The 12,636-nt window shown below is 42.6% G+C and overlaps 1 protein-coding gene across 4 annotated transcripts in view; it reads right to left on the minus strand.

The window, feature by feature from the left end:
• PPP3CC (protein phosphatase 3 catalytic subunit gamma) overlaps nucleotides 1–12,636 on the minus strand; it is a 96,982-nt gene that overhangs the window by 56,542 nt on the left and 27,804 nt on the right. For all 4 annotated transcript variants that reach the window (XM_081091137.1, XM_081091135.1, XM_081091136.1 and 1 more), the window contains exons 2-3: nucleotides 8,988–9,185; nucleotides 8,312–8,436 (exon numbers count right to left, since the gene is read on the minus strand). In XM_081091137.1, coding sequence (XP_080947263.1) covers nucleotides 8,312–8,436; nucleotides 8,988–9,015 — 153 coding nt within the window. In that variant the 5' untranslated portion in view covers nucleotides 9,016–9,185. The remainder of the gene's footprint in view (nucleotides 1–8,311; nucleotides 8,437–8,987; nucleotides 9,186–12,636) is intronic.

A 12,636-nucleotide genomic window follows, 5' to 3' on the forward strand; every position in this document is an offset into this window, starting at 1 on the left:
CTGCCAGCTTAGGCCCAATCCCCCAGGGAGTGGGCCTAAGCCAGCAGGTGGACATCCCCCGAGGGGTCCCAGACTGCAAGAGGGCACAGGCCAGGCTGAGAGGCCCCCCAGAGTGCACAAATTTTTGTGCACAAGGCCTCTAGTGTATATATATAAAAGTCTAATATGCATAGTGTCCCCTCGGGAGTTTGACCGGGAGTTCGATCACTATGACATGTGCTGACCACCAGGGGGCCGAACGATGGAAGGCCTCGGTGGGCAGCGGGCAGCCACTAGGGACTCTACCCATGCATGAATATCATGCACTGCGCCTCTAGTATAAATATATTTAGATGGCTTTTTTCTTTTTTGGTTCACTTTTGTTTTTGACAAAACTTGCATGAAATATTCCAAGGAAAAATTATATTAAATCCATATAAAAACGTAGAAAGCACTTTTTCCCTTTTATACTTACCTTCCCCAACCAAGAACATTACATATCTTTTGATTTATTTGGGTCCCTATTTCTGAATCCTGAAAAAACCAACTCATCTTTTTGAAGTAATGAGATATATAAAAGCATAATTCGTACCCACACTACTAACATACTTCTTGCCTCCAATCTCAAGTTTTATTTCCTTAAATTATACATCAGGATGCAATTGTATAATTATCTTGTACAATTCAATGACAAGGTCATGATTATCAGATGTGTTCAGACACTCAATTACTTCTTTATTTCTATGTGAACAGAATTTTTACTACACTTCAAGAATCATTTCTGTATGTCAACAACTGTTCATCAGTTGGTCATCTGATCACATTTACATCATTTGGACATCTGATATCATTTTCTCTTGGGTGGCTCCTGTGCATTTAGTATATCCTATGCTGATAGTGTTCTTCTTAATCCTTTCTTTTATTGCAAAATTAATTAGAGGAAATGAAAATTTAGCTTCCCTACCACAGAGGAAATACATTATAATAGGTACAAATGAAGAAGGAACAAGAAAGGGCTCAGAAATAGTGAGACTTCACTATTCTGTCCTGTCAGTGACATTTGGGTAAGTTCCTGGTGTCCTAATCAAAGCCCACATTGCTTCAGGAAAGATCAATGCTTGCTTTGGGCATGAGAAAAATCATTATGCCACGATTCTCTCATATAGGCTCAAGGAAAGAAAAATTGTTAAGCATGGAAAGAGAAAAATAAAGTGGATCTCTGAAAAACAATTTGGCAATATGTATCAAAAGTCTTAAAAATGCTCACATTCTTTCATCCAGTTATCCTATCTAATAAAAGACGAAAAGGGTAATTGACTGTACCTTCGCTACGCTTCCCATTGGCTAATCAGGGTGATAAGCAAATTAACCGCCAACAAAGATGGTGGTTAATTTGCATACGTAGGCTCCAAGTGGTGGAGTGAAGCCAAAGGTACCCGAAGCCGGCTGAGCAGTGAGGCCTCACAGCCCCAGGATCAGCAGAGCCTCAAGGCTTCACGGCCCCAGGACCAGCTGAGCCATGAGGCCTCGCGGCCCCGGGATCAGTGGAGCTGGGAAGCCTCACGGCCCCGGCGCCAAGTGGAGCCACAAGGCATCACCGCCCCGGGATCAGCAGAGCCGCGAAGCCTGACAGCTGGGGCGGGGGGGGGGGGGGTGGCGGGGGGGAGGGCTCTGGCCGGAGCCCAGCCAGAGCAAAGGCCTGGGTCCCGGTGCCAGAGGAAAACTGGTGCCGGCAGCCAAGGGAAGGGAAGGCCTATTGCACAGATCTCTCCGTGCAACAGGCCTCTCGTCCTATATAATAAAAGCCCAGTGACCATAACGGCGTAGCGACTATAACGACCGCTCGACCAGTTGCTATAAGGTGCACTGACCACCTCTCGTTCCCCCACCTCCTCCCCCCACAGCCCACAGCTACGACTGCTGGATGGGGAACAGGGAATCACGGGGAACTGGGGTGGCAGCGGGGCAGGACTGGGGACTGGCGAGCGGGCGGAAGACGGCCTGACCACAAGCTAGGCCTAGGGAGCCTACCCACGCATGATTTCATGCACTAGGCCTCTAGTTTCATTTATAAGGATCTGATTTGAGGAAGTATCAGAAATACCATCAAAGATTTAAAAAGATGTTAACTACAGCAGTGTGTAGAACAGAAATAATCAGAACAACCTTGTGCCACTTACAGTACAAGTGATATAATAGCCAATTAACTATTGCTTAATCCATAAAGACTTTTAAATATCTCATGAAACAAGAAGTCTGGAGGTGGGATGTCCCAGGTTAGTGTACCAGCTCAACATCATCAACAAGAAACCATGCCCTCTCTACCTCTTTGATCTGTGATTCACAGCAGGTCTGCTTTTCCTCCATAGTTATAGCATCTCCCCACAGTCACAAAATAGCTGCTAAGGACTGGTGCAGCCACTATGGAAGACAGTATGGAGTTTCCTTAAAAAACTGAAAATGGAACTCCCATTTGACCCTGTGATCCCACTTCTAGGAATATATCCCAAGAAACCAGAAACACCAATCAGAAAGGATATATGCACCCCTATGTTCATAGCACCACAATTCACCATAGCTAAGATCTGGAAAGAGCCTAAGTGCCCATCAGTAGATGAATGGATTAGAAAACTGTGGTACATCTACACGATGGAATACTATGCTGCTCTAAAAAGGAAGGAACTCTTACCATTTGCAACGTCATGGATGGAACTGGAGAGCATTATGCTAAGTGAAATAAGCCAGTCAATGAAGGAAAAATACCACATGATCTCACTCATTCATGGATAATAGAGACCATTATAAACTTTTGAACAATAATAGATACAGAGGCAGAGCTGCCTCAAACAGATTGTCAAACTGCAGCGGGAAGGCCGGGGAGGGTTGGGGGGCAGGAGGTAGGGGGGTAAGAGATCAACTAAAGGACTTGTATGCATGCATATAAGCATAACCAATGGACATAAGACACTGGGGGATAGGGGAGGCTAGGGGACTGTCTAGGGTGGGGGGATAAAATGGACACATATGTAATACCCTTTGTAATACTTTAAGGAATAAAAAAATAATAATAATAATAATAATAATAATAATAAAGCACATGCAAATACTAAAAAAAAAAAAAAACCCAAAAAAACAAAATAGCTGCTAAGTACACATTTGAAATGACATACTGGAATGAGGGATTCAAAGCATTTACCTTACAAGAATCTTTTCATCTGGAAAGAAAATGTTTCAAAATAAACACACACACATACACACACCACCACCACCAACAACAACCAAAAAAAAAAATTACAACAAAAAACTAAACAAACCAAACACCCTGCAGAGTTTCCTTTATATATTACTGAGCAAACCAGGATTCCACGTTTACCCCTACACCAATCCACTGGTAACAGGGAATGGACTGTTGTGACTAGTTCAAACCAACATGAATTCGTTCCCTGGCACTGGGATAAGGGCCTTCCCTTCCTGAAATCAAAGGTTCTCCCTGAACCCCCCATTTAATTTATCTGAACAAAATAGGAATTCTGACAGTAGGAAAAGAAAAAGGCAGGCAATAAGCAGGACCTGCTACAAACCTAATTATCCAACAATAGAGGAATGGTAAAATTGAGTGTCTACTGTATTTCAGACATTATATAAGGTCCCAAATGAAGAATACTGCTGTCCTGCTCAGCTGGTGGCTCAGTGGTTGAGGTTGACCTATGAAACTGGAGGTCATGCTTCCATTCCCCGTTAGGGCACATGGCTAGGTTTTGGACTCCATCACTAATAGGGGGTGTGCAGAAGGCAGCCAATCAATGATTCTCATCACTGATGTTTCTATCTCTCTCTCCCTCTCTCTTCTTCTCTGAAATCAATAAAAAATATTTTTTTAAAAGAATACTGCTGACAATTAAATACATCCTATCTAATAAAAGAGAAACATGGTAATTAGCATACACCCGCTACCCTTCCCATTGGCTAATCAGGGCGATATGCAAATTAACTGCCAGCCAAGATGGTGGCCGGCAGCCAGGCAGCTTGAAACTAACATGAGGTTTGCTTGCTTCAGTGACGGAGGACTCCAACGTTCCCCGCCTGCCTTGCCGGCCTCTGAGCTTGCAGTTTGAAACATAGTTACAAATATAGAAGCTAAACAAAACCCCAAAACCTGCTATCAGCGAGCCGGGATCTCAGAGCTGGAGTTATACATTGTTTCGATTACAGAACCCAAACAAACCAGATACCTGTTTTCAGCAGCAGAGGCCTCAGAGCTGGAGCCAGAGCTAAAGCTGGCCCAGAATTTAAAAAAAAAGAAAAAAAGGAGCAGTTGGGAGCTTCAGTCACCCGCGAGCCTGAAAACAGCCCTCAGCCCCTCACCCAGACTGGCCAGGCACCCCAGTGGGGACCGCCACCCTGAAGGGTGTGTGACCAGCTGCAAACAGCCATCATCCCCTCACCCAGGCTGGCCAGGCACCCCAGTGGGGACCCCCACCCTGGTCCAGGACACCCTTCAGGGCAAGCCAGCCAGCCCCACCCATGCACCAGGCCTCTATCCTATATAGTAAAAGGGTAATATGCCTCCCAGCACCGGGATCAGCGGAGCCGCGAGGCCTCCCAGCACCGGGATCAGCGGAGCCGAGAGGCCTCCGGCACCGGGATCAGCGTGACAGGGGGCAGCGCCCAAACCCCCTGATCGCCCTGTAGCTCTGTGTGTGACAGGGGGCGGGGCCACAACCTCCCTATCCGCCCTGCTCTGTTTGTGACAGGGGAAGGTGCCCCAACCTCCTGATCAGCCCTGCTCTGTGCCTGATACGGGGGAGCTCCCCAACCCCCTGATCGCCCTGTGGCTCTGTGTGTGACAGGGTGCGGTGCCCCAACCCCCCAATTGGCCGAACCCTGAGCATGACTGAGGGTGGCATCACAACCTCCCCACCCACCCTGCTCTGTGCACGACAGGGGGCAGCGCCCCAACTCCCCATTCTGCCCTGCTCTGAGCCCAACCAGGGGCTGCACCTAGGGATTGGGCCTGCCCTCTGCCACCCGGGAGCAGGCTTAAGCCAGCAGGTCGTTATCTCCCGATGGGTCCCAGACTGCGAGAGGGCACAGGCCGGGCTGAGGGACCCTCCCATCCCCGCCGAGTGCACAAATTTTTGTGCACCGGGCCTCTAGTACTTTTATATTATACTGAAAGATCTATCCATAAGTATATATTTTCTATTATACTGTCAGCTCCTACAGACAGTATGAATCTTATTGTTTTATCCTTAGAGCCTGCCACAAAGTTGACACTCAAAATCACAGAGGGAAGAGGGTACAGGAAAAGATTAACCAAATAACTTATAGGCATATATGCATTGCCCATGAACACAGACAATAGATAGGGTGGTGAAGGCCTGGGGCAGGGCTGGAACCAGGTGGTGAGGAGCAAGGAGGGAAAAAGTGGGGGAGAGATATCTATAATATATTCAAGAATAAAGATTAAAACATAAATAAGTAAATAAAATTGGTACTCAAGAAATATTTGTTGATAAGTGAGGAAAACAATATGTAACAAGCCCTAGCCTGTTTGGCTCAGTGGATAGAGTGTCAGCCTTCAGACTGCAGGGCCCTAGGTTCGATTCTGGTCAAGGGCACATGCCAAGGTTGCGGGCTCAATTCCCAGTGGGGGTCATGCAGGAGGCAGCCAATCGGTGATTCTCATCATTGATGTTTCTCTCTCTCCCTCTCTCTTCCTCTCTGAAAGCAATAAAAATATTTTTTAAATTCTTTTAAAAAAAGCAAAAATATGTAATAAAATATTCTAAATATATTATCTATAATAATAAAAGTGTAATATGCAAATCAACAGAATGACCAAACAGCAGAACAACTGTGCAGACAACCTTCTGGATGGCCACACTATGACACCCACTGGTGCCATGCCAGCCAAGGCGGGTGTGATGCGATTGGTTAGGGGCCCAGCCATTGCCCCATGATCGCCCTGCAGAGGGAGGCCGAGGCCACCAGCCGGTGGGGTGATTGATCAATCAGGCCCAGGCTACCCCGTGGTGGCGCTGTGGCAGGTGGGCGGGGCCTCCCTCTGCGGGGGCGATCCATCATGGAGCCCCAGCAGGGTGGGCAGGGCCAACTTCTTTGGGGCAATTGATCATGGGGCTCCCGGACTGTGAGAGAGCACAGGCCAGGCTGAGGGGCCCCGCCCCCAAGTCATGAATATTGTGCACCAGGCACCTAGTAGTGTATAAAAATCATTGTGGGTTTTTATATATGCTTTCTTGAATATACCAATGGACTAAAACTTTTTAAAGTATGTGAGTTAATTTGGAAGATAATATGGCACAATATTTATCTTTTTAAAAAGTTGTTTCAGCCCAGCCAGGTGGCTCAGTTGGTTGGAGCGTCATCCCATACACCAAAAAGTTTGCAGGTTTGATCCCTGGTTGGGGCACCTATGGGACCAATTGATGTTTCTCTCTCACACTAGTGTTTCCTTCTCTTTCTCTTTCTCTATTCCTAAAATCAATAAACATATCCTTGGATAAGGATTTTTTTTTAAGTATATTTTATTGATTTTTTACAGAGAGGAAGGGAGAGAGATAGAGAGTTAGAAACATCAACGAGAGAGAAACATCGATCAGCTGCCTCCTGCACATCTCCTACCGGGGATGTGCCCGCAACCCAGGTACATGCCTTTGACCGGAATCGAACCTGGGACCTTTCAGTCCGCAGGCTGACGCTCTATCCACTGAGCCAAACCGGTTTTGGCTGGATAAGGATTTTAAAAAGTTGTTTCATTAAATGACTAATTAAAACTTCATTAAGTTCTGTATTCTTCTCTTCAGCCTCTAACACCTCCTAATGCAGCGGTTCTCAACCTGTGGGTCGTGACCATCGGAAAACACATATAGCATATCAGATATTTACATTATGATTCATAACAGTAGAAAAATTACAGTTATGAAGTAGCAACGAAAATAATTTTATGGTTGGGCGTCACTACAACATGAGGAACTGTATTAAAGGGTTGCGGCATTAGGAAGGTTGAGAACCACTGTATGGCTAGCAAACACACAAAGAAGTAAATATTCAATGTGACTTTCAAACATCCATACTTTTGGCGCACTGTCTATACAAAGTGAATAGGAAGTAAGAATAGGAAAGGTGTTCAATAATACAGTTTACAAGTATGATCTCTTCCCATCCCAGGTATCTATTTAAAGACTAGGAATTTACTGGGCAGTAGGAAAAATGTGCATACCATCATTAACCTTCACAGATGACAGTAAATGAATATGAGGCACTGGCAAATAACACTGAACTTTTCTGATTCATGAGTTTAGACTGCCTACCTAACTAAAGAGTAAGGTCTTTCTCTTGTCATTTATTTTTTCGGCAGTTTTAGAACAACTGCTGCTTCTCTGGTTGAGCACCAAGCAAGGTAGCTGAGCTGTATTTAGGAGTGATGCTGCAAGAACAATAAACCTTTAACCACCAGAAACATACTTAGTACAGTGAGATTCTCACAGTCTGAGGGAGAGGCAAAACTAAATACTACAAGAATAGCAAGCAGACTCAATTTCCTTATGTCGTGCTTATTCCAGGAACATTATAAATTCAATCACCCACACTATTTCAAAATTACTTCTTTTATTTGCCAAGCATGTACAGCTTAATCAATTGCCATTAAATATGAATATGTTGTGGTTCCATTGTACTAAAGCATTAGGTTCTAAAATAATTTTTTCTTTTATACATAAAAACTTAGAGTTTGTTTTAATTGTAACCTTTTTCCTTTCATCATTCAATTTTCAAAATATATAAAAGTAAATTGTAAGGTTTTAAGTTAACTTCATTAATTAATAATTTTCCTTCAATGAACATTTATTAAGTGCTTACTATATGTAATAGCATCAGAAATTATTCCTTTAATAAGCTAAGCACCTGCTTATTTACCATTGGCAGTTAATCTAAGATTCAACTGTAGCCCAGCAGCTTATGATCTTGTAATTAAGGTCAGCTAATTCAAGCCCCATTTAAGGTGAATAGCAATTTATGTTGCTTATATACAGCCCATGTACTACCTTCAAAGAGGAAAGGTTAGTAATCATTTAATTTATTTGCAAAGCTGGGTTAATATAGCCTTCTATTTGTTAGACTTTCTACTAGCTAAAAAAAGAAAAAAAACTTTTATATCAAAATATCTCTCTCACTTTAATGACTGAAAGTAACAAAATTTATAAATTCTGCCAATGTTCTCATTTGAATTTTTTTTTTTACTAAAGAATGGAAAGCAAAATTTTTTAAAAACACAATATGATAGCTCCAACACATCCAGTTTAATTTTTACCTCTATACTGAAATAGCCTCTGTCCACATAGTCACCCAGAAAGAGGTAGCGTGTGTTATTAGGTGATCCTCCAACTTCAAACAACTTCATCAGGTCAAAGAATTGTCCATGAATGTCACCACACACTAGAAAAAAAAGATTGGGTGAGGTAAAAAATTACGTCTTAGCAAAGAGACAGCTGGCATGGCTCAGTGGTTGAGTGTAGACCTATGAACCAGGAGGTCATGGTTTGATTCTTGGTCAGGGCACATGCCTGGGTTTCGGGCTCGTTCCTCAGTGGGGCCATGCAGGAGGCAGCCAACTGATGATTCTCTCGTCACTGATATTTCTATCTCTCACTCCCTCACCCTTCCTCTCTGAAATCAATAAAAACATATTTAAAAAAGAAGAAAAGAAAGGGCATTACACCAATAGGGATCACAGTTTAGCTTTCAAATCACTTTTGCTTTGGACTGGACTGCTCTATAACTATAGTCAATCTATCAACACTGAATAGTTCTACTGGAAATAACGAACTTTTTAAATTGTATTTCTTCAGTGAACAGAAAACATACTAAACAATCCTAAAACGGTCTCATAATTCCTAGAAAAATTACAACACATTTTAGTTGGTTATTTGTGATCATTTCTTAAATTAGTTCAAACCTAAGTGCAACCATGCAAAATCTTTTCATACCCGTGATTGGAGCTTCTACTTCTATCATAGTCTTCTCTTGTCTCAGGATAGCAGCCCCATCATTGATTATCTTTAAGGCTACTTCCTCTTCCACTCGCCCTTCCTTCACCAAATGGTTCTTCAAGACATCAATATTAGGTTTCCCATTTACAAAGACTTCCTTCAAAGTAAGCCTTTGGGTTGGAGGGAAAGGGACAGCTAGAGAAAGAGAAAAAATCATTTAAAATACTTAAATGTATAGAGTAAAACCATGAACACATTTCTTTAACGTAACAAATTAAGCATAATATATCATCACTACAGGCATGCCCCAGTGGGGTCCCTTGGCCTGGCCTGTGGGGATCGGGTCCAAACCGGCTCTCTGACATCCCGAGGGGTCCCGGATTGCGAGAGGGTGGTCCTCGGGTGACACACCCCAGAATCGTGCTCCCTCCTCTCTGGTTCCCAGTGCATTATCCAAGAACCACAGCTGCCACGTCACCACAGCTCAACAGCTCCTGCATTGAGCATCTGCCCCCCAGTGGTCATTGCATGTCATAGGTACTGGCCAGTTGGCCGGTCACTTAGGCTTTTATATAGAGAGATGATATCACATCCATACCACCAGAACTATGTAGGAAAAAAATTCCAAAATACCATATATTATAAGTGATTGGATATAATTTTTTTAAAAGGCCACAGTTAAAGTCAGTCATTTAAGGAGCCCTGGCCAGGTAGCTCAGTTGGATAGAGCATCGTCCTGATACACTAAGGTTACGGGTTCGATCCCTGGCCAGGGTACATACAAGAAGCAACCAATGAATGCATAAATAAGTGGAACAACAGACTGATGTTTCTCTCTCTCTCTCAAATCAATAATAATAAAAATTAAAGTCAGTCATTTAAGTATAATTAAAGTCAGTCATTTAAGATATATGTGTATTTAAAGTATAATTTTTTCATATAAACATTCAAGACTTGAATCTGATTCAGTAAGCTAAAAGTGGGACAAGGGATGTGAATATCTTTTATCTATGAAAAAGATATTACAAATAAAAGAGTGGTTAAAAATAAAAACAAAGGAAAGGAAATCGCAACACTAAAAGGGAACTTATTTCTTCCAAAAAACTGACCTAAGGAAACCAGAAGTTTGTTCCAGAAGTTTGACTTCAATTCCTGATCAGGGGAATCATAGATGTATACTTTATTCTTTAAAAAGGTACTTGCTTAAAATATTACTGGTAACAAGAACACTACTAATAGAATGGAGCTCTTCCTGAGAATAACTTGCTATAACAATCTTAAAAAGAACAGATATGGGAGGTCTAGTTGTGTTTTCTAATCTGGAAATGTTAACAACTAACTTCATATTATGCTGGATATAAAGTTTATATGATACTAGAGGCCCAGTACACAAAATTTGTGCACTGGGGGGGTGGGGGGGGTCCCCTCAGCCTCGCCTGCTTCCTCTCTCAGTCCGGGAGCCCTTGGGGGATGTCAGTCAGACATCCTTAGCACTGCCACAGAGGCGGGAGAGGCTCCCGCCACCACAGCTGCACTCGCCAGCCATGAGCCCCGCTTCTGGCTGAGTGGCACTCCCTCTGTGGGAGTGCACTGACTACCAGGGGGCAGCTCCTGCATTGAGGTCTGTCCCTGGCAGTCAATGCACGTCATAGCGAATGGTCATTCCGCCTTTTGGTCTATTTGCATATTAGCCTTTTATTATACAGGAGGAGCATTATGGTGAATTAGCAACTGTAACAAAAATTTGACATTTTTTGACATTTTTAAATTGGCGATGTAGTCTATTTTAGATTCCTTGTTATCTAATAGCCACAAGTCTATAAACCACAAATATAAAAGGAGAGATTCATTTTAATTTGTGAATTATGTCTGGTGGTTCAACTTCTAGCTTTATGGAAGTGTTATTAAGAACCAAGTTTAGGGCTGGGTGAAAAGGTGAAGGGATTAAGAAATACAAATTGGTAGTTACAAAATAGTCACAGGATATAAAGTACAGTATAGGGAATATAGTCAATAATATTGTAATAACTATGCATGGTGTCAGGTGGGTAGTAGAATTATCAGGGGAGTCACTGACTACTATGCGATACACCTAAAACTAACATAAAATAATATTGAATGTCAAATGTAGTTGCAAAATAAAATAATTTAAAATTTTTAAAGAAGAACAAAGTTGAAATCTACAGGCACTTAAAAAATTTTAGATTTGATCTAGCTATACCAATTTGTAATATTTATAAGTAAAGAAAGTCCTACAGTAAGCTTAATCATGCTCTTCGCTACCACTTGACTCGTTTTGAGTATTCAAAGTTCAATAAAAAAATGATAGTAGCTGCCCTGACCATTTTGGCTCAGTGGCTAGAGCGTCGGCCTGTGGACTGAAGAGTCCCAGGTTCGATTCCGGTCAAGGGCATTTACCTTGGTTGCGGGCACATCCCCAGTAGGGGGTGTGCAGGAGGCAGCTGATGGATGTTTCTCTCTCATGGATGTTTTTAACTCTTTATCCCTCTCCCTTCCTCTCTGTAAAAAAATCAATAAAAGAACTATTACGCAGCCAGCTCTGGGCAGTGAACTTCCACTGGACAGAGAGGCCCTATAGCCTCAGAGGCCAACCCCAGAACACTGCCACCCAGAGGCTGACCCACAAACTGACTCTTTGCTAAACACAAAATAAGGCAGTCTGGGATACAAATGCGGCTTGCTTTAAAATAAGGACTGTGGTTTACAACACAGAGGAACAGTGTATCGCAGGGAAACCCAACACTCCCCTGAATACCTGGCAGGTCTAAGGCGAGCCACACTGAAGAATAGAAGAACCGAAGGACCTTCACTACTGCAATTCTTTTTTTTTCTTTTTTCACCTTTTAACTAAGAAACCAATTTTTTTCTTCTTCTTTTTTTTTTTTCTTCTTTTTCCATCACCTCATTTTACCCTTTTAACTACTACCTTCTTATTTTTAACCAGTATTATTACTGCTACCATTTTACCATTTTTTAAAGTGCCATTTTATTTTCTCTTTATTTTATTTTGGGATTAGTGTTCTCCATTCTATTTTCATCGTCATATTATTGGTTGTTTCTAGTTTGCATTCATCTCCAGGGAGCTGTTGCTGGAATCTGTTGGGATTAATGGCGGTTCTATAGGAGTATTCTCCTCATATTAAAAGTCTCTTCCCCTCTTCCACTTCATTCTCTCTTTTCGCTCTTTTATTTTCTTTTTTCTCTTTTTTTTTTCTTGTCTTTTCTTTTCTCGCTTTTTTTCCCCCCTCCTTTTTCCCAATTTCATTTTTGCACTCCTTTTTTTGGTGCCTACTTTTCTTTTCTTTTTTCTCTTTTATCTTTTTCCCTTCCATCCTCCTTATCCCCTAATTCTCTTAATTCGGGTGGTCACCTTTATTTGGGGTTATTAATATCGTGAATATATTTGTGTATACTGCCGGGTACGTGGTGCCTTGTTGTGTTGTATTTTGTGCCTTTAAATCAACGCAGCAGATCGAAGCTACAGCAACCTCCAGAGCACCACACCCTCTGCTGAGGAACAGCAGCTGTATGTGAAGCCTCGCCCCACCAGCCAGAAGAGCCACCTCAGCTGTGAACAGCACACACCAGAGGAGCTGCTGCCAACTGAAGAGCAGCTGCTACCGCA

This window comes from Myotis nattereri, assembly GCF_964212035.1.
Source record: "Myotis nattereri genome assembly, chromosome: 5".
In the NCBI taxonomy this organism is placed as follows: Eukaryota; Metazoa; Chordata; class Mammalia; order Chiroptera; family Vespertilionidae; genus Myotis; species Myotis nattereri.